Raw genomic sequence first — 19228 nt, forward strand, 5'->3', positions numbered from 1 at the left:
CTCCCTTCGGTCAAAGGGCGCATCACGTTGGCGAGATGTCTTGAACCTTACAGCTTTCGTATCCTATGCGCTTTAGCTTCGCTATTGCAGATTTCCACTACTTGGGTAATATTCGATTAGTTATGTAGGTGCGGTTCACGCACGCGGCAGGTGAGAGCTCCGATGCAGAGCCTTTCTGAAAGACAGAATGGAAATTCCAACCTGGTTGTCACCTATCCGTCGGGTCTATCGCCGGACATAGTGCTCGCGTCCAGAATGTGGCAATATGTTCGCATGCTACGGACAAATAAGCTTCCTCCGATACAGCATTGCTAACCCTTGACGCCGAAGGAGAATGTCACGTCTCGCTTCTTGTGCCGTGCAACTCCATTTGAGTCATGCATGGTGAATATTCAAGGTGTCAGCAATCGTCTAGCTTTGCAGGGAACTCGCTGGCATGCAGAGGGTCGACCATGCGGATATAAAGGCGCGATGATGCCCTCAAAACCGTCAGTATTTGAGCCGAAAACCGTCAACAGGTACTCCTATCAAGATGGCTAAAGCAACAGTCAACCAGGGTCTTACCCTCCTTCTCTTGACTTCAATGGCCGTGGCTGCGCCAGTGATACAGAACAATACAGCACTTTCAACTTGTACGGCCTCCATGAATGGTGTTCTACCCAGTCCCATCTCTTCGGATTTTCATTTCAGTGGTCAGATCCGCCGGTACTACATCGCCGCCGAGGAAGTCAGTTGGAATTACGTCCCATCCGGCTGGGACAATTGGCTTGGAGTTCCAATACAGGACTCTCCACGAGCAAATTCAACGGGCTATACAGCTACAGGCTCTCTGGGCTTAACATGGCAAAAAGCACTCTATCGTGGATATACCGACGCTACCTTCACGAAACTTTCGCCTCAGCCTGCATGGCAAGGCATCAACGGCCCAACACTCAGGGCCGAGGTTGGAGACATGATCGAGATCCTATTCCTCAACCGCCTCTCAAACAACTACGCCACCATGCACTCCATGGGCCTTTCGTACAATAAAGAGAACGATGGGAGTCTATACGCGGACAGCCCACGTCCGGGACAGGAAAGCCTTTTCACGCCTGGCGATGCTGTTGCGCCCGGAGAATGCTTCGTCTACAAATGGGTGGTGAATGAGGGATCGGCGCCATCTCAAGGACAAGTCTCTCACATGTGGGCATATCACTCGTACGTGAGCATGCAAGAGGACCAAAACGCAGGTCTGATCGGATCGACCATTGTCTATGCTCCAGGCATGATGAACGACACTATGGCGCGATACCGCGAATTCGTCCTAGTATATATGCAATATGACGAATCGGATTCTTTCATGTCGCAAACGAACCTGGAGCTTCTGGCAGGGACCAATATCTCAGACTCTGGCACTGATTTATCATTGCCGGCCCCACAACTCAACCATGGATACGGAAACTTCTCAATCTGGCATCCACAAGAGGTTAACTTGAGGTCGTCTGGTCAACTCAGTGCAACGCAGGCCCCGACTTTCTCCACCCTAAATGGATATGTCTACGCGAACAATGCTCCCTTCGAAGTCTGCGTTAACGATCCCACCATCTGGTACGTCTCAGCATTTGGCTCGAATCCCCATGTATTTCACATGCATGGTAATGGGTTCGTGCTCAATGGGAATAATTATGCCGCAATCAGTAAGTAACTCGAGGGCTTTTTCCTGACCTCCCTTCAAGTCCTCGTTACGTCCATCATGGTCTCTCTAATTCTAGAATCTAGGCATTAATGACGGCGAGATGAAAACATTGCATTCTAGCATGACCGCCGAAGGCCAGTGGCAATTGATCTGCCACGTAGACAACCATCTGGCGTTCGGCATGGAGGATAACTATATTGTCTACCCGGCCGGCCAATGTCCGTTACCTCCCTTGGCTGGATAATTGTAACCGTCGATGGAGGTGTGTGTGTTGTGGGAAATAGAGTACATCCTGACAAACAGTGCGCATTACTCTCGACAATAAGATAGAGGACATCCTGGATAATAGTACCCATCACTCTCAGTAATAAGATAGATAGCTAGAAAGGTCACCATAGGGTCGGGACAAAGTTAATGAGGTTGAGACGAGGCTGAATGAGAACGCGGATTAACTAAGAGCCGAGGCTTGTGATAATTCTAGATGGGTTCTTATGCTCCGCTGTTGAAATTGATACTCGGGATCATTGGAGCTGATGGCGCTAAAGCACAAGAACACCGACTTGGTCGACTTGGTCGTCCTCGCAGCCGACTGGATTGACTGCCCCATTCTTGGTCAGGATATCGAGCATCGTCCCAATCATCTCATCTCACTATCACCTCGCCAAACGCACTGAGAGTCCTCCAACATGACCAACTTTCTCAATCTCCCCCCCGAGCTTCGCCAGAATATCTACGACTTCAGTCTACCGGTACAGCAGCTGAAAGCCCAGGATTTCTACGACCCTGCTTGGTCAGACGCTGAGAAACCGGCCGGCATCCCAAGCCTTTTCTTCGTCAACAAAGCCGTCTCTGAAGAAGCAGCGGCGGCGTTCTATTCTCGAGCTGTGCTCAACGTCGCCCCCTTGCGCCCAGCTCCCTATTTATTTGATTCTCTGACCAGCAACGGACCCAAGCTTAACCTAGCCTTCGGCTTGGACGTCGAGTTTTCCTCCTGCCCGCGGCGCCATCTGCAGCGGATAACAACAGCACGCATTTACAGCGGACAGCATGATGCCATTTCGGCCGAGGCTTATGAGGCTCTCCTCCGCTGGCTTGTCGATAACACGGCCGTGCAGATGATTCATTTGTCTCGGCGCCTGATGACGAGATTACGAAGGGCGAGAGCGGATATCAATGCGACATTCGACTTGCGTGCAGCTGCCCCTAGTCTGTCTTTGTTACGAACTATTTATGTGTACAGTGCTTATGATCGATCGCCCTGGGAGGTGACACGCATGCATGGGCTAGAGCAGGTTTTAGGTGAGACCAGATTGCCTGGAATACAAGTCTATGTTCTTGAGAAAGGCGGTCAAAATGATGCACTCCTGGATCCTCGATGGGATGCACGAAGGAGCGATGACAACCAAAGACGAGACATGATGCACAACATCTCGGGCTGGTTGGATTCCCTACTGGCCGGGGACCCTGCCGCTGAACAAAAAGGCCGTGCAGAAGATGAGCCCCGTTTATACCAGGTGTGCTTCGTTTTTCAACGCTCCCAGCCAAGGACAGGATAGAGAGTGCTGTCAATCTATTACCTACTTAGAAAGATTGAAGGAACCTCACGATGTGGCCGCGGCCGGGGGCCTTGATCATGACCTCTGTGTGCAAGGCTCCGGCAACAGTCTTTCGATCCACCTCCAAATTTTCTTCTTTGCAGACCTGTTCCAAGGCGGGCGCCTGGCCTGGAGGTACAATTTCGTCGTTTCCTGCCTCCAAAATCAGCACCCTCAGATTTGGTTTACTCTTTCCGATCTGATGAAGCGCTGTCTTGCTATCCCATGTCGACCGTAGAAACGGCGCCAGATATCGATAAGGGAGAAATTTTTGTGGATAAAGAGCCAAAAGGATGGCCCTCAAATCCACAAACGGGGTCTCCAGGAGGAGCCCTGAAAATCGTTGGAGCTTTGCGTTGCCGTGTCTCGATAGATTCGCAAGGCTTACGGTTGCAACCCCTGCACCAATGGACTGCCCCCATACCACAAATCGAGTTCCATCGTGGCTGTACCGACTTTGGGTCCATTCCAAGGCCGCCTCGGCATCCAGCTCAATCCCAGACTGGGAAGGACTACCCTTTGATTTCCAGAAACCACGATAAGACAAAGCCACAATGGTGTACTTTCGTCTGTTTTGCTGTTGCGACAAGCTTTTCAAGATGCTTGAAAGGTAGGGAAGCCGAGGTGGTAATGACGAGGCGTTCCTGATCAGTTTTAGAGAAGCAGAAGATTCATAAGGAGCCACTTACCCCTGGAAATACAGAACAACAAGATGGCCATTCACTTCGGACTCGGCAGAAGTTGCAATTGATCCTTCTAAAATCTTGATTGCAGTGCCATCTGCCGCCTTGAGATCATGTTCTACCCATGACACAGGCTTGCATTGCAACTCATAATCGCCAACTTTTTCGGACCTGGAGAACGGCGGGACTGACGGCATGTAGATGATTTTGTTCTGGAAGACAACCATCATCAAGCACTTGTACGTCCATAAAGTTACCAGCAATCCCCCGAATACTACAGGCGGTAGGAGAAAAGCCGGTACGGATTCAACACCAAAATAACGTCTCGGGATCAACGGCGAATAGTGGTTCGGATTTGGGACGTGCGATCTCTCGAACTGAATGCCGGTATGACGGATCGGATGTCCTTTCAAAGGGAGGAGCGGCCGCCATGCTCGAGCACATCTCATTGATACGAATGCTTTGTAATTCAGCAATGGCAAGTCCAGATTGTCAACAAGTCCGGACCGTGGCGTTTTCACCAAGCTCGACCCTGCCAAGGCACTAAACCGAATAGGGGCATATCTCATCCAGGATGCTCAGCCTTGCGCTGAGGCCCATATCGAGTCCCCAAAGTGGTTTTGAAGATCAGCGCGGTGGCATGATCGATCAGCGGCTGGAATACCCATTGTTTCGATCCCTTGACTCGACCTTTTTCATGAAATCACAACCAGCTGACGTTTGCCTTGTGAACTTGCTCCAACCACAGCGGACAGCAACAGCTGCCATCTCTCAACCTCGAGGGCTAATTACAAGTCGCAGTTCCCGGCTGCGTACTTGTATTCTACTACGTTGTGGCCTTCTCACTATGCCGTCTCCTTAAACCCACTTTATACCCTTCAGTTTACTCTCCTCCTCCCTCCAACCCAACCCCTCTTCACTCCATTTATCCCTTCACACAACCTATGTGCTCTTTCTCACCTTCACGCATTTCATTTCTCTTCACTTTACTCATCATCTCTCACCCTCATTGTTGTGTATTTTGTTCACCCGTACCATCCAATATTCATTGGACCATTCCACTCAATTCACGTTTACCTCCCCCGGCAATACCCCTTCCACCCAATTCATCTTTTGCTCTGACACATATTCGTTCTCCCCCATCTCTAGCAGCGCCTTATATCTCTTTCGAGTTCTGAAGATTTTGAGTCGTTTTTTTGGTTTAAAAGATTCATCCCGAAGCCCTCTGACAGGCATATCGGTGCATCCGTCGATCCTCAAGTTTGACAATTCACTCGCCGTCACCAGCTTCAGCTGCAATTTTCAGGAAACTCGTCGCATATTCACATTCGCATTTCATTATCTCATTATTCAATTCCGGTGTTGAAATCATCTCTTTTGCTCATTCTTGAATTAGTATCTCATCATTTATATCGTTGATGTCTGTGAGATTCTCATTTGATCGCTCTCTTTATTGCCTTAGTCGAGCCTAGAGCTCGCCATCGCGTTCATCTACCCCTCTTACTGCCCAAGATGCGCTTTCCCAGTCAGAGCCCTGACCGTCATCAGCCCCGGGATAAGCAAATTACGGCTGTACCTTGTGTTGGCTGGGTAGCCAATGGACCTCGATCTTATGGTCTTTATTCTCAGCAACGTCTTTCGAGCTGCGGAGAGACCCAGCGTCACTCGGAACAGCGAGGAACAAGAGAAGACAGGCAGCCCGTTAGCCAACAGCGCCGGGAGAATCCTTTACGGAGTGAGCAAACTAATAACACTATCCGTGGAGTGTCTACAGAGTTTGCGCTCGAATACCATAATCCAATGCAGTTCCTTGCGGAAGGATTTGCCCGCAGGCGGCGTGAACTCCTTAGCGAGGTTACAAGGCAGGAATCTCGTAGCGGTAACAGCAGACGGCAAGAAGCGGAATGCATTGACCGGGACCGATTCGATACAAGAGGTGGGCGCCGGTTCGACAGAAGCAAATCTCTGAGGGCATCACCGGGACCTCGCATCACACAAGAGGAGCCTACAGAGCTCGACAGAGACATGCCACAAGATCCCAATGAAAGCTCGGGACCGACTCCAGCAACCGATGAACATTTACACCCAACGATAAAGAGAGAAAGACATGGTTCTCGGCAGCGCAATTCTCCTCCAACTTGTCCAAGTCCGTCTGCATCAGATAGGGCCGGTGGAGTTCACCCAGTTTGCGTTTGTCCCATAGGCTTTGATTGTCCCAACAAGCGTGACGACCAAGTGGATTGCCGCACACTAGTACTCGAGTTCAAAGAATGGCAATGGACTCAGCTACAATTGTGCACTGAAAAGTAAGGCATACCAATATCTCTGAGTTATGCACTTCATATACTAATAGAAAGCTTGGTCAGACTGCCTCCAAATCATCCCATTGAAGAGGAGCCCTTTATCACATTGCATGAGGTGGTACCAATCGTCAGACTGTTGGACCAGGTGCATACACGGATGCGGATGTCAATGGGTATTCGGCACATCTTCGCCAAGATACAAGAGTGGATCAGGTTGATGTCAAACCACTCTATGACCCAGGAGATTCTCAACGAATCTCGGGTACTGGGCCATTTGAAGAAATTTCTTTCGGACGATAATGCGGTGGTCCGGCGGACGAGAGCTGTCCCAGAGTATATCATCGAAGACCTTACTTACCTGTGTCAAAAATGGGAATTCGGTGATCTAGGCGTCCTCGCCCGTCGCGGGCTACGCCTACACGGACTCAATGGCCTGCTGTTCCCAGACCCCGACTGGCCATGGAAGCGCAGCGCCGACTTTTTCGGCCACGGCCATCTCATGAACGGCCAGACCTGGTGCTTCCGCGCTGAAATGATGCGAGACGGGGCGCATGCGCCGTCTATTGCGGGAATCTACGGCACAAGGAAAGAAGGGGCGCGAAGCGTTGTCATGGGACTTCACGACGAGCGCAAAGAACGGTACTATGCCGACGTCGACCAAGGGAATACAATCTACTACTACGGAACCGCGCTATCTCGATTGCCCGATGATATAGAGCCCACCAACATAAAGGACCTCGTCACGCACCGGGTAGAGAGGATCACAAAGAATTCAAAAGGTCAAGGCCCAACAAACGCGACCATGTCCCTCTTCACATCTTACAGGACTGGCCGCCCGGTGCGGGTGTTCCGGTCATTTCGACTGGCGGAAATCGTGCCACATAGGCCGATCACGGGATTCAGATACGACGGGCTATATATCGTCACAGCACCGGAACTGGTCAAAATTGAACGCCAAATTTACAGATTCAAGATGGAGAGAATGACAACGGGGCAGGGCCCACTCCGCCACAGCGAAACCCCTCTGCGACCGGAAAATCGGCCCAGCCGAAAGCGGAAGCGCGACGGTAGCTAAGGGAAACATGAAAGGAGAGAGACCAAAAAAGGAAATGGTGCGGCTGATGCGGCCGGCCGATATTGCGCTCGGACAGGAAATGAGCTGGTGCTGAGCATGAGCGTACCGAGCAATGAACATAAAAACGACACGCCGCAAAGACGATGCGGGAGAGCACAACACCACCGCACGGCACCTGGCTGGCCGCTATCGCCAGGAACCCATCAACCACGAAAGATGCAATGACATGGTAGTTCCCCTCGAGCCAAATACCCGATTTCTACAGATGGCTCGAGACGATCGTCCCAACCGGGCGGGCCGGGGCCGATTGGCGATTCAAGGACCAACAAATGGCATAAACACAAAACATGGCTGGGCTTGCAGGCATGCAATTGGCACGTCTTCACACTTTCAATTCTACTTTTCGCGGGGTTATGCCAGGTACCGACCGGGGCTTTTATCAATTGCAATTCACACCGTGACCAACCCGTACATGGCCTGATGAGTTCATACGAGTTTACGAAGTTTTGGCCGATAATTTTGAATCTACACAAGCGCTCGATGCTTTATGGGTGGCTGGGGCTAGATCTTTTCTCCCCCTCTCCTCTCTCTTGATGATTCTGATTCGGACTCCCAACTTGGACTGGACATGAACACTGGAACTAAAGGGGAAGGGAAAATAAACAGGGTTGGGGGAGGCGGGTATACCTACGAGTAACTACACAGACTCGGAGGTACTGATGGGTGGGAGGTCGCGAGGCTGCGCTGCGAAAAGGGGGTGGTGCAGCAGTTCTCGAGTACCGCACCCACAGTTTGCCAACGACTGCATTGATACACGGCCCCATCTTTCCCGGACGACCACTGCTGTCAGCGAATCTTGAGGAGGCACGGGCTACGCTCACATGGCAAATGCAGGCTTCTTAGAGGGGTTATTCTCTTTATCTTAGCTATTTATTGTACAAGATGCATCTTCTCGGCTGATCTCCCGGTCTAGCAACCGATCAAACCAACCTGGCGGCCGTGTCATTCCACCCTCCAAGGAGCACTTCACGAGACATGACGAACTATACGGCTTCGTCTTATCTGCTCGACTTGCCTCCTCTATCTGCTGCGTGGCTTTGTGCTTCCGCACCTCTCGTGACCGCCCTTAAGTTGCCGAAGCTGAGCACATCCCCAATCCTCTCTTTCCCCGTGAAAAGCATGACCAACCTATCAATTCCACACCCCCATCCACCCGTGGGTGGAAGTCCCCATTCCAGTGCCTGTAGGTAGTCTTCATCAACTTTCATCACCTCTTCGACCTCTTCCGCATCAGCCTGATCAGTCTTCGTGCCGTTATAAGCTAGGTTGGGCCTCGCGCTGGTGTTAAGATTGGCATATTTTTGTTGATCCAAGAACTTTCGCCTTTGCTCGAATGGTGAATTTTCCTCCTCGTAACAGTTCACGACTTCCTTCCCTGCAATGAACAACTCCGCGCGCGCAGCAACTGGTTGATCATTGGGTGCGGTGGGATGAATGTATGACTTGGCCAAGGGAGACAGGCACTCGGGGATATTTGTGATCCAGACCGGTTTCCGGGACGATCGTGGTTCCAGGTAAAGCGAAGAAAGCTTGTCCACGAGCCGGGGAATGGTGGGATTGCCAGGGAGAGTTAGGTTGTGCGAATGAAAAATTTCGAGGAGCTGGGAGTGGGCGGAGGGTGAGGAGAGATTGGTGAGATTGATTCCTAACGCAGAGTTGAGAGACGGGATGAAATCAATTTCTTCGTAAGGACCTTGAACAGAGTCGAGAAGATATGACGGTGCGTTCGTGTATCGGTCAGGTAGGGCCTTGATGGCCAACGTAATGTCCGTGATGAGCTGCTTCGTCATGTCCATCAGTTGGCGCAGATCGTGACGAACGGCATAGAACTCGCAAGTCGTGAACTCGGGATTGTGCGTTTTGTCGAGGCCTTCATTCCGAAAAGAGGGTCCAATCTCAAAAATCTTGTCCATGCCACCGACAATGAGCCTTTTCAGCCAGAGTTCGGGTGCAATACGTAGGCTGAGTTTCCGATGAGGAAATTCTGTTGCCTTGGTCTCGAAAGCTTTGGCAGTTGCACCGCCCGCCGCGGAGGATAAAATGGGAGTGCTCACTTCAACAAAGGAGCGTGATTCGAAGAATTGTCGCATTGCTCGGATGAGTGCAGACCGGGCCTTGAACGTCTCTATGATTTGGGGATCTGTCTGCATTTCGACATGTCGAGGCTGGTAGTTGGACTCCGCAAGTTCGGTGGTTGCAAAACCTCGATGCTCGACAGGGAACCGTTGGAGGCAAGGGGACAGAATAACAGGCAAGGTCGACGCCTGGATGGAGAGTTGGCCATTCTTCGCCTTGTATGGTTGAAATCCCTTCAATGCTTCGTTCACACAATCAGTGGGCAATGATTCATACAACACGCTTCGAAAGTCTTACAAATATAGTCGCCTCTCCTGAGCAGCCGGCAAAAGTGTTTGAAGTCGGCCATGGTCACTCCGGAACCTGCAAATGACGAATGAGACAGCATGACCTGTAGCTTCATCTGATCCTCAATGATATCAACGAATGCCAACTTCGAGCTGCTCAGCCGGATGGAAGAGATCCTTCCTGACACTGGTAGTTCCGTCAGAACGTTTTGCGTCTTTTTGCCTCAGTTGTTAGTCTTGCCTTCTATCCAGTCGCTAGAAACCGTAAGATCATCTTTGTCGGCACTGTTGTTCACTTGCGCTTCCAGCGACTGGAAGCTTCGCGCCTGGTGAGTATGTTGAAACCGTGGGTAGAGTGGTATGGAGGAACACTGCAGCTCTTGCATGCGCTCTTGGACCTCTTTAGTTGCATGTGGGCTTTCAGCTTTGAATGCGCTGTGGGAGCTTAGCCTTGGAGCTCCCACCGCAAAGTATGGTCGCGGCATCCATGGCGGCGTCTGCAAACGAGATTTTCGTCCGTGGAAGTCGATCGAGACGGGACTACCAGTGGTAGCTTCAGGGACGCTAAAGGCGCAATGTCAGTGTGTGCTTTTCTCTAACAGCGGTATGAAGCATGGGCATTTGGAATATTTTGGCCATAATCAGACAATCGCCGGAGAAGTTTGATCACAGACTAGCAGAAGCTAGCATCACTCGCAGCGGTTCTCTCGTCGTCTCATCATCTAGGTGCGAGAGGGATGGGGAAGTGATTGAGGTAAACGTACCTTCTTTGCGCCGGCCAACGAGTCGAACGCCATGCTCGCCACGTCGACCTTCCGTACATGAAGCTGCATGAACAGGACTACGACCTGAGGCCTTGAACGAAAAGGACTGGTCGCAGTTGTTGTTGTTGTTGCGAGAATCCATGGGAAAATTAAATGTTCGCTTAATCTTCGGGGGACTTCGCCCCTGCGTCCCTCGTCTTCGAGCTGCGCAACTTTTTGTACTACATTCCAATACCTACGTCTCAAAAATAGTCGACATTATCTACGGGGCGTTTCTTTAGAACACTCCGCGCGCACTTTTTCAAAAAGAAGAACTCCTGCTACGAGGCTCACCGTTACCCACAATGTCCTTCCTCTTTGGTGGCGGTCGACCTCAACCGACCTCCGCAGAAAAGATTGCTGCGGCAGAAAATGAAGTCGAGATGGTCTCAGACATGTTCAATAGGTACGGACGCAGCCTTCTGGCCGATTTGTGTCTCTTTCAATGCTCTTTGAGAGATTCGTAGCCGCCTCACTATGATGGATACTGTGCTGATACCTTCTAGGTTAACACAATCCTGCCTCAAGAAATGTATACCGGCCGACTACCGTGAAGCCGATCTCAACAAGGCCGAGAGCGTCTGCCTCGATCGATGTGTGGCGAAATTCTTTGAAGTCAATATGAAAGTGTCGGAAAAGATGCAGGGCGAGGCGGCCATGAGACAAGGAGGTGCTAGTGGTGGAGGTATGTTTGGAATGTAAATCGAGGAAGAGATATCAGTTTCTTTCATCATGTCGACGGCCATCATCTAAGCGCATATCGAATGACCTTGGATCGGCGCCTACATTCGTGTCATTGCATCCACCATGGAGGTGGGCTGTTGGACTGATTCTACGGTGGACTTGAAGGATTGGAAAACTTGTGTACAGTATTTCGGCCAGATTCGATGGGAGAACTGGCACAGAACAGTCCTGCTTGGTTTGTGTTCGTGCCATGGGTTGAAGAGATGGCACAGTGGAAAAAGAGCATCGAATCTCGCTTCTTACAGCCTGGAACCAGATCACTAGAGCTCTATATCCGTTGATCCGGATCGGCGAGCTTTTACAACGCACAAACGCCTCGCTAATCTGCAGAAAGCATCGCCTTTTCCTTCAAACTCCCACTATCGTTCCCTCATTTCTTCGTTCCCAAAAGGCTCAGCATCCTTGCAATCCACGACGAACTTGCAGGGGGGCCTTCATTTTCACCATTCAATTCCCTGGCCCGCCCCTCAATAAGCAACACATTTCTTTCAAAGTCATCTACCCCATCCTCCACCTCCTGCAGTCGACTCTGCAGGCTGTCCAGTTCATAATCCAGTTTCGCACCCAGCATTTCCACGCGTCGAAAGCTCTCTGTCAAAGCAGTCTTCTCTTGCGACACAAGATCGGACGAAGTAGCTTGTAGAGTCTGATACTCTTCCAGACGATGATAGTACAGTTCGTTGAGTTCTTCAAGATGTTGATGCGCCATTCGATCCAGGCTCTCCACATGGGCGACTCGGCTTTCTGTGTATGGGACTAGACCTTGTTGAATGCGCTGGATGCGTTTAGCTTTCTTCTGTGCAGAGGCCACTAGAGCGTCTCGTTCAGCCAGTGCATTAGTGAGGTCTCCCTCGATTTTGCCCTTCAAAATGCCCTCCTCCACGATGTCTTTGCCCGTGTCCAGAACAGCACTTTCCACCACGCTGAAGGAAAGTCGGCGGTTGATTCGGTTCTGGCGGGGACTGTCGATGGTATGGCCAATTAGTAGGACGCTGCTCTGCGTTCGTCGCAGGACCCGGCTGCCGAGGCCTTTATAGGGCATCGCAGCAGAGAAATTGCGATAGATATCTGCTTTGAATTCATTCCGTAGGTCGGCCAACTCGGCGTCGACCTTCTTTCTCCTGGGCGAGTCTCCAGGCAAGGCGGGTCGCAGCTGTTCCCGATGGGAAGGTATTCTCTTCTCAGTCGTCGTTTGAGTTCGGCGTAGGGGCTGGGGCCGTTCGCCACGGGGCGAAGCCGGCTCTGTATTGACCAAGCTCATGTCAAACACATGAGGTCCATTTAGTTGAGACATTCCAGTCGCCGCCCTTAGTGTATGATCTCGAGGGGTGGACCTGGTCGCGGCGGTTTCGACCCAATCCTGGGTCTCGTCAATGTCTTTCTGATAACGATGGTTATAGCTTCTCAGGCCTCCAACGGCTCCTCTCAAACGGTGCCGGCCAGACTTAGAGTCCGATTGATTCGTGTACACCGTATCAGTCCGTTCAAGGGCGTTTATATCTGAGGTGGACTCATGCTGATTGCCGGTCCACAAGAAATTGCCTTGATCGTCTGTGCTGAACACTCTTCCTTTGAGGTCAAGGTCACCAGTCGGCCAGGCGAACGGATCGCCCGATTTGATGGGCTTGCCTTGCCAGAGCCACTTCATCTTGGGACCAGCAACCAGCTGAGCAAAACGTTCAATGTCCATGGTTTCAGCCTCCGAGATGCCCGCCTTATCGCGACCCCCCACTATGCCCATGACCATCTCCCCCCCCTTGCCACTAAGTTCAGCAACTGTGGACTTAACGGCCTTTGGCACCGTCCAACCCTCACCGCTGGCATTTTTGGCTGTGGCCCTGTGGAGACGATCGAGGGTCTCGCGATCGAGTCGTCGAGTCTTCTCCATCTTTTGGCCTTTCTGGAAATGACCAATCGCTCGCTTCATGGACACAGTATCCAAGACGTCCTTTCCGACAGGAGATCCGAACGCTTTGAGGCGATTGTAAGCTCCGATAAGAAGCCCAAGAAGAGCCGCCACTGTGGTTGGCCCGAGAATACCGTCACTAGGCTCGACATTGTAGAAATAGGTCCCAATATCTGTCCACCAGTCGTTGATTGCTCGTTCAGTCACATCGCAAAGCAGGCCGTCAGCGTAAGTTGGTTGGAGTTTGTCGTACATGACCAATGCGATCTGGCATGTCCGTACAAGTTCCATGACCGATTGATACAGCGGCACAGTCTCACTTGTCCGATAGAGGTGGTGAAATTTGGCAATGGTGCTCGATTGAGGGGGCTGCAGATTGATGCCAGCTCTCCCCGAACACCCCATTCGTTTGAGGTCCTCGTTGACGATAAAATCATCTCGGTGCTTTCTGACGTCGCCATCTGGAACAGGAATCACGGTAAGGGCTGATGGAAATCCACTCAGGTTGGTGACCATGAGGGCACCCAAAGGAGTGTCCTTCTCTTTCGCATGATATTGAGAGACGGCTTGAAAATAGACCTGCAATCTTTGAGACCATGTAGTTTCGTCACTGGGCACAGCGAGGACATTCACTAAGATTGAATGTGAAGGGTCGCCTGTGTAGGTGCAAATGATAAATGTAGGATGACTTCTGGAGCAGGCCCATTGCTCCACCACGTACATCTCGTATCCTTCGAGACGCCTCCATCGTTCTATAGCATCGGTTGCAGGATCTTCTTCCAGGTAGCGAAAGGCGACGGGATCCGCAAATACAAGGCGCTTTCGGTTTTGTCCTGCTCGTCCTTGGACCCCTCCGCTAGAAGTAGGACTGGAGTTTTCAACGCCATCTGGTTTTTGAGTCTTGTATTCGTCTTTTGGACTAGGTCTATTAGACCTGTCCTTCGGCGAAGCGGCAAAGGAATGAGAATGGTGGTACGGGGTCAAGAAACCGGCTCCCACAAATGACATTGTAGGCTGCAGCTTGCACCGTGCCGTACAAGGTACGCTGTGCTGGTAACACTAGCCAAACATATGGGGCATTGGAATTCCCCAGTTCGCTAAAGGGTTAAGATTGTGCCAAATAATGGTTGAGGCAGGGAATGTATGGTGATGGATCCGACAGGAGGAAGTGTCTTTGGTGCCTCTACCTGTAGAGAAGGTGTTGGTTGGTGGGCTGCGGATGTTGCCACCCAAAGAGCCACCCGCATTGCCGCCTCGCCGCTTATCAGCCATTTACACCTCACGGGAACCTGCCTTGCCCGCCCACCTCATATGTATTAAAGCTTGTCCGCATGGCACCATCATCTGCATTTTCTCGAACGCCGCATCGCTCGTGACTCTACCCTGTACTTATACGTCCTCTGGTTGCGGTATTCTCCTTCAGTGCCTAGTAGAATTCTGAGATCGAACCGGGGACGTTGATACAAGTCAGGCACATGGAATAGCCAAGAGACGCAGACGCAGACGCAGACGCCATGGACAACATTCAGAAAGAGCACGAGAAAGTGTGGAATAACAGCAAGCTGACTAGGACGACCGGCTATGTTGACGACATCATCAAAGCCCTTCAGCGGGCGCGGGACGCCATCGCCGAAGATCCCAACTCGAGACAGATTACCCTGGCAAAGCTGCAGAATCCAGTCAAGACATCATTCGATGGCATCTTCTCGGGGCTGAAGGACACTCATGGACTACACAATAAATATACAAGAGCGCTTGACAAGGTCTTCAAGGATAAAGTTCCAAGCAGCGAGATCGATGCGCTCTCTTCCCACCCCACGTTAATCAACCGAGCCATCTACTTGCATTTGCTTCGTGAAGGGCTGTTCGATGTAGCGTCGACGCTTCATTCCGAAGCGCTGGAGAGGCAGAAGGGCCAACAGGAGATAGCAGCTCATTTGGGCTTGGATGTGTCAATGGATCATCCCCTGGGTCTGGACAAGGACGCGGAAGAGAGCATGCAGGAACAGTTTTCGAACATGTACCACATTCTGAGCGAACTCAAGGACAACCACAACTTACAGCCTGCCATAGACTGGGCTAGGAGCAACGCGGCAGCACTGGAAGCTCGTGGGAGTAATCTAGAGTTTGAACTCTGCAGACTACAGTTTGTCAACCTGTTCCTTGACCGCCGAGATGGCGACCAATACGATTTCGATGCACCGATACGTGCTCTTCAATATGCGCAAAGGGAATTCCAGTCTTTCCGAGGGCGGTATCTAGTCGAGATACAACAACTGATGGGTGCTATACCGTTTTGCTCCAACTTGGAGGAATCACCCTACAGCCTCAGGTTCAATAATTCTACCACTTGGGACGAAGTCGCAACCTCTTTTACACGAGAGTTCTGCTCACTCCTCGAGCTATCAGCAGATTCACCGTTGTACATAGCAGCTACTGCGGGAGCAATCGCCCTACCTATACTTCTCAAATTGCAGACGATTCAGAAACAAAAGCGGACAGAATGGACATCGCAAAACGAACTGCCTGTGGAAACACCACTGCCTCCTTCCTATCAATTTCATTCCATTTTCGTGTGTCCTGTATCGAAGGAACAGACCACCGATCAAAATCCTCCGATGATGCTGCCTTGCTGCCATGTCATTGCGCAAGAATCATTGCAGAAGCTCAGCAAGGGCGCCAAATTCAAATGTCCCTACTGCCCGGTAGAGAGCCATCCAAAAGAGGCAAAGATAGTCATTTTGTGACAGAGCTATGCATGGGAGCAGCCTACGACTTTTGATTATTTATTTCGACGAACCTGGTGCTCACTCATACTCACATCTGGGAAGCTGTGGATAAGTCGGCGTTCATCCACGGGGTTTCGGGGCGCATGACCAAGAGGGGTTCATTTAGGCATTGTGCATAGGTCTGGGTGAACAAATACTGATGAGCACCACACGATGGAGATGGAGGCCAGCAATGGCATGCATTATCAAGGGTCCCTCGTCCCCGTGTAGTGAGAGGAAGCATGTTCCATGGATATCCCGCAAGCTCATCTTACCGTTGTATTCACAACATGTCAACGTGATAGACTAATCCGATCCATCTCTGCTCTGCTTGTTTCACTACAACACCTATCACATGTAGATACTTGTATGCCTCACGCGAAGGGATGAGGTCCAGGCTTCTGAGAGACTAATGCCAGGAACGCAGTACGGACAATTGATCAACAAATGACAACGACCCAAAGAACCATGTTCAATGCAGAACCGAACGGGTTCGGTCCTTTCTCTATTGGGCTACTGCGCTGCATGCCGGGGACGATGCCTACCTACTTCCTTTTACTTTAGGTGTTTCATGTGTTTCTGCCTTACTCGACTGATGGACATGGGTCTGTACACCATCTTTTATCAACATGTAGCTTGCCCGGGAGAATCCCGTCGTCCACCTCTTTTGAGTCCTTGCTGCCTTCAGACCCGGTTCTTTTTCTTTGCTTGCCTGCGGCGATCGGCGAGGCGTCACACAAGAGGGAAAGTGCTTGCTCTTATGACTGTTCACCGTTGATCCATCGAATACTGCAGATGTGACTGGTCATACCGAGCCCCGGCACTTGGGGCGCATGGGGACTACCACACAGTGGCGAGAAAGAGGCACTACAAAGCATGAGTTTGCTTCGGCTCGAGACTAGCCCATGGGCCCCCAGGCACATATCCCTGGAACGCAGACCAGACATGGGCACCATGGGAAGACATCAGAAGGGGGCCAAAGTTAGCGACCATTATCGAGTCACATCGAAGGACTCAGCGAGGCCAGTCATACTGCAAGTTCGAAGCCCCGGAAGACCCATCGAGGCCATCCGCGCAAAGTGCTTGCATGGGCCGGTCACATGCCTGCGCTCTTCGTTCGTGCAAATGGGTCCCACCTGCGACGCGGCAGACGTGTCAGGCTTCCGACAACTTCATCTAGGCTCGATGCGGCCTGGGACTTCGTTGCAGTGATAAGCTCCCCAGCTGCCTGCCCGTCGAAGGGGGGAGCAACCTGGTCGCCATGTCCGACCATCAAAAGCAGCTGTTCTTCCTGCTGTCAGAATGTCCTTCTCGACTTTCCCTACTCACCCTGACTGATTCCATCAACTTCCGGCAGCTTTGACCTGGTATCTCTGCCTCTTGCATTCTTTTTCATGTCCCAATGCTGTCTTCAATCGCTTTCTTGCTATCACTAACATAATATCAATCGCTGCTGCCCCTACCACTGACTCCCCCTTTCTACCTGTGGTTTCGCCGTACAGCCTGCACAACGTCTGTGCGCAAGATCTATTAGACAAGAATGTTCGGCGGCAAGAGAACTCAACCATCCAACAGCTTCTCCTCACGATATGGGACAAGCAAAGCTACAAAGCCCCAGTCCTCCTTTCGAGAGCAATCCGTCGTCAGAGGCCTTCAGCGCTCTGAGTCAATGAGGTCGCATAGAAGGGAACACAGCACTCATACAAGCCCACCAGTTGGGAGGTAAGTGGTTGACATCCTCCCACATCGAGCTCTCCTGACTCTCTTCCTGTCCCAGTACTCTCACCTCCGCCATCGTCACCATCTGTGTCGGTCCCGAGCAGAGACTCTTTGCTGGTCACGAAGAAGTTCTCTCGCGCTCCCCTTTCTTCGAGGCTGCCTGCAAGGGCCAGTTCCTAGAATCCCACGCCCGAAGGATCAATCTGCCTGACGAACAGCCAGAGATCCTGTCTGCTGTTCTCGAATACCTTTACAGAGGAGACTACTATCCGAAGCTGTTGCATAACAAGAAAAAAGATACCTGGGAACTGGAAGACGAGGCCAGTGGCTCCAATGTCACAATATACCATCATGCAGCTAAGCAGACACTTATGAGGGATACGGTCATCTAGTATGTAATTCCCACTTGCCTTCATTTCGCATGTCGATGCTAACAACACTCACCAACAGCTGTTCAGCCGAACTCTACGGCCTTGAAGAGCTCAAACGCCTTGCCCTTCGCAAACAAGGTCTGCGACAAGGAATGCAGATCTCAACCATCCTTGCCTCGGCACGCTATGCTTATAGTCACACTCCTGACTCTGACTCGAAGCTTCGAGCCCAATACCTCACCTTGATCATCCGCAGCCGCAACAACTTCAAGAAGAGCGGCACCATGAAGATCGAAATGGAGCAAGGTGGTACCCTGTTCTTCGATCTTTTCGTTGCTATGTGTAATCATATGGTAAGTCGCAGGAGGTGAGCTTCACATCAAAGACTAACAGTACGAGACAGGATGATCTCAAAACAGTACGCTCACCTTTCGCATCACCGTTTACTCGCTAGAGAACGAACGAGAAAACGATGTGCCCATTGTTTTGTTCTGCTAGCCCTCTCCACCTAAATTGCCAGCTTCGCGAGTCTCTTCGATCCGCCACCAATTGTACCAGCTTGTTGTGGAATGCCAGTGTGTCGGAGTTCATAGGATATTGCTATCGGCTGGCTGCTATCTGCTATCTGCTATCTGCTACTCTTGTATCACTATTCAACACAAAACTACACTGACAGCCCTATCCCCTATTGGGAAGGGATGAGGTCGACGTCATTCCCAAGGGGAAATGTACTACCATTTCGGTCTATCTGAAAGAAAAGAATATCAGACAAAAAGGGCAAGAGCAGTGGGAAATTGCTCGGTCTTGACTGCTATCAGCTTTGAAACAGCTCAATCACTGTCTCGGACGCAGAGCTCAATGCTTCTTCAAGAGAGAAAACTAACACAATGGAACTGATTGTTTTCACCACCTGTAGAGACCCTTAATCCTGACTTGGGGTAACCTTCCTTCTTCGAGTACTTTTGAGCCCCATTCTGCTCGAAGAAAACGCTAATGAAAAGCCCTCACCCTTTCTCCCCATCTATCCAGCCGACCGGGCCTCATTGGCCCAATAAATACGGAGTACTGAGAACTAATACTGCGCGCAGCATTCCTTTGCCTGTAGTGGGCACCCGTAGCAAAAAGGCAACCTAGTTGATAATTACTAGCTGTGTCTTTCCGTC

The 19228-nt window shown here is 51.1% G+C and overlaps 9 protein-coding genes across 9 annotated transcripts; 6 read left to right on the plus strand and 3 right to left on the minus strand.

Annotated features, from left to right (window-relative positions):
- Positions 1-532: 532 nt before the first annotated feature.
- Positions 533-1919, plus strand: Z519_11959 (uncharacterized protein; the record flags this gene model as incomplete). Its single annotated transcript, XM_016769667.1, has 2 exons — positions 533-1676; positions 1759-1919. The coding sequence occupies 2 exons, from the start codon at positions 533-535 to the stop codon at positions 1917-1919; spliced, it is 1305 nt and encodes a 434-aa protein (XP_016613992.1).
- A 442-nt stretch (positions 1920-2361) lies between these two features.
- On the plus strand, positions 2362-3231 carry Z519_11960 (uncharacterized protein; the record flags this gene model as incomplete). Its single annotated transcript, XM_016769668.1, has 1 exon — positions 2362-3231. The coding sequence occupies one exon, from the start codon at positions 2362-2364 to the stop codon at positions 3229-3231; it is 870 nt and encodes a 289-aa protein (XP_016613993.1).
- A 25-nt stretch (positions 3232-3256) lies between these two features.
- On the minus strand, positions 3257-4180 carry Z519_11961 (uncharacterized protein; the record flags this gene model as incomplete). Its single annotated transcript, XM_016769669.1, has 2 exons — positions 3257-3914; positions 3960-4180. 2 exons carry the CDS (start codon positions 4178-4180, stop codon positions 3257-3259), a joined length of 879 nt encoding a protein of 292 aa, XP_016613994.1.
- Positions 4181-5465: 1285 nt separating this feature from the next.
- Z519_11962 (uncharacterized protein) lies at positions 5466-7331 on the plus strand (the record flags this gene model as incomplete). The annotated part of the gene is made up of 2 exons (XM_016769670.1): positions 5466-6259; positions 6320-7331. The coding sequence occupies 2 exons, from the start codon at positions 5466-5468 to the stop codon at positions 7329-7331; spliced, it is 1806 nt and encodes a 601-aa protein (XP_016613995.1).
- Positions 7332-8389: 1058 nt separating this feature from the next.
- Z519_11963 (lysine-tRNA ligase) lies at positions 8390-10551 on the minus strand (the record flags this gene model as incomplete). Its single annotated transcript, XM_016769671.1, has 5 exons — positions 8390-9708; positions 9765-9969; positions 10018-10318; positions 10402-10427; positions 10519-10551. The coding sequence occupies 5 exons, from the start codon at positions 10549-10551 to the stop codon at positions 8390-8392; spliced, it is 1884 nt and encodes a 627-aa protein (XP_016613996.1).
- Positions 10552-10862: 311 nt separating this feature from the next.
- Positions 10863-11259, plus strand: Z519_11964 (mitochondrial import inner membrane translocase subunit tim10; the record flags this gene model as incomplete). Its single annotated transcript, XM_016769672.1, has 2 exons — positions 10863-10963; positions 11064-11259. The coding sequence occupies 2 exons, from the start codon at positions 10863-10865 to the stop codon at positions 11257-11259; spliced, it is 297 nt and encodes a 98-aa protein (XP_016613997.1).
- Positions 11260-11671: 412 nt separating this feature from the next.
- Z519_11965 (uncharacterized protein) lies at positions 11672-14215 on the minus strand (the record flags this gene model as incomplete). The annotated part of the gene is made up of 1 exon (XM_016769673.1): positions 11672-14215. One exon carries the CDS (start codon positions 14213-14215, stop codon positions 11672-11674), a length of 2544 nt encoding a protein of 847 aa, XP_016613998.1.
- A 506-nt stretch (positions 14216-14721) lies between these two features.
- Z519_11966 (uncharacterized protein) lies at positions 14722-15954 on the plus strand (the record flags this gene model as incomplete). Its single annotated transcript, XM_016769674.1, has 1 exon — positions 14722-15954. The coding sequence occupies one exon, from the start codon at positions 14722-14724 to the stop codon at positions 15952-15954; it is 1233 nt and encodes a 410-aa protein (XP_016613999.1).
- Positions 15955-17515: 1561 nt separating this feature from the next.
- On the plus strand, positions 17516-18519 carry Z519_11967 (uncharacterized protein; the record flags this gene model as incomplete). The annotated part of the gene is made up of 4 exons (XM_016769675.1): positions 17516-17697; positions 17753-18085; positions 18145-18418; positions 18469-18519. The coding sequence occupies 4 exons, from the start codon at positions 17516-17518 to the stop codon at positions 18517-18519; spliced, it is 840 nt and encodes a 279-aa protein (XP_016614000.1).
- Positions 18520-19228: the final 709 nt, after the last annotated feature.

Source organism: Cladophialophora bantiana (assembly GCF_000835475.1).
Source record: "Cladophialophora bantiana CBS 173.52 unplaced genomic scaffold supercont1.25, whole genome shotgun sequence".
NCBI classification, from domain to species: Eukaryota; Fungi; Ascomycota; class Eurotiomycetes; order Chaetothyriales; family Herpotrichiellaceae; genus Cladophialophora; species Cladophialophora bantiana.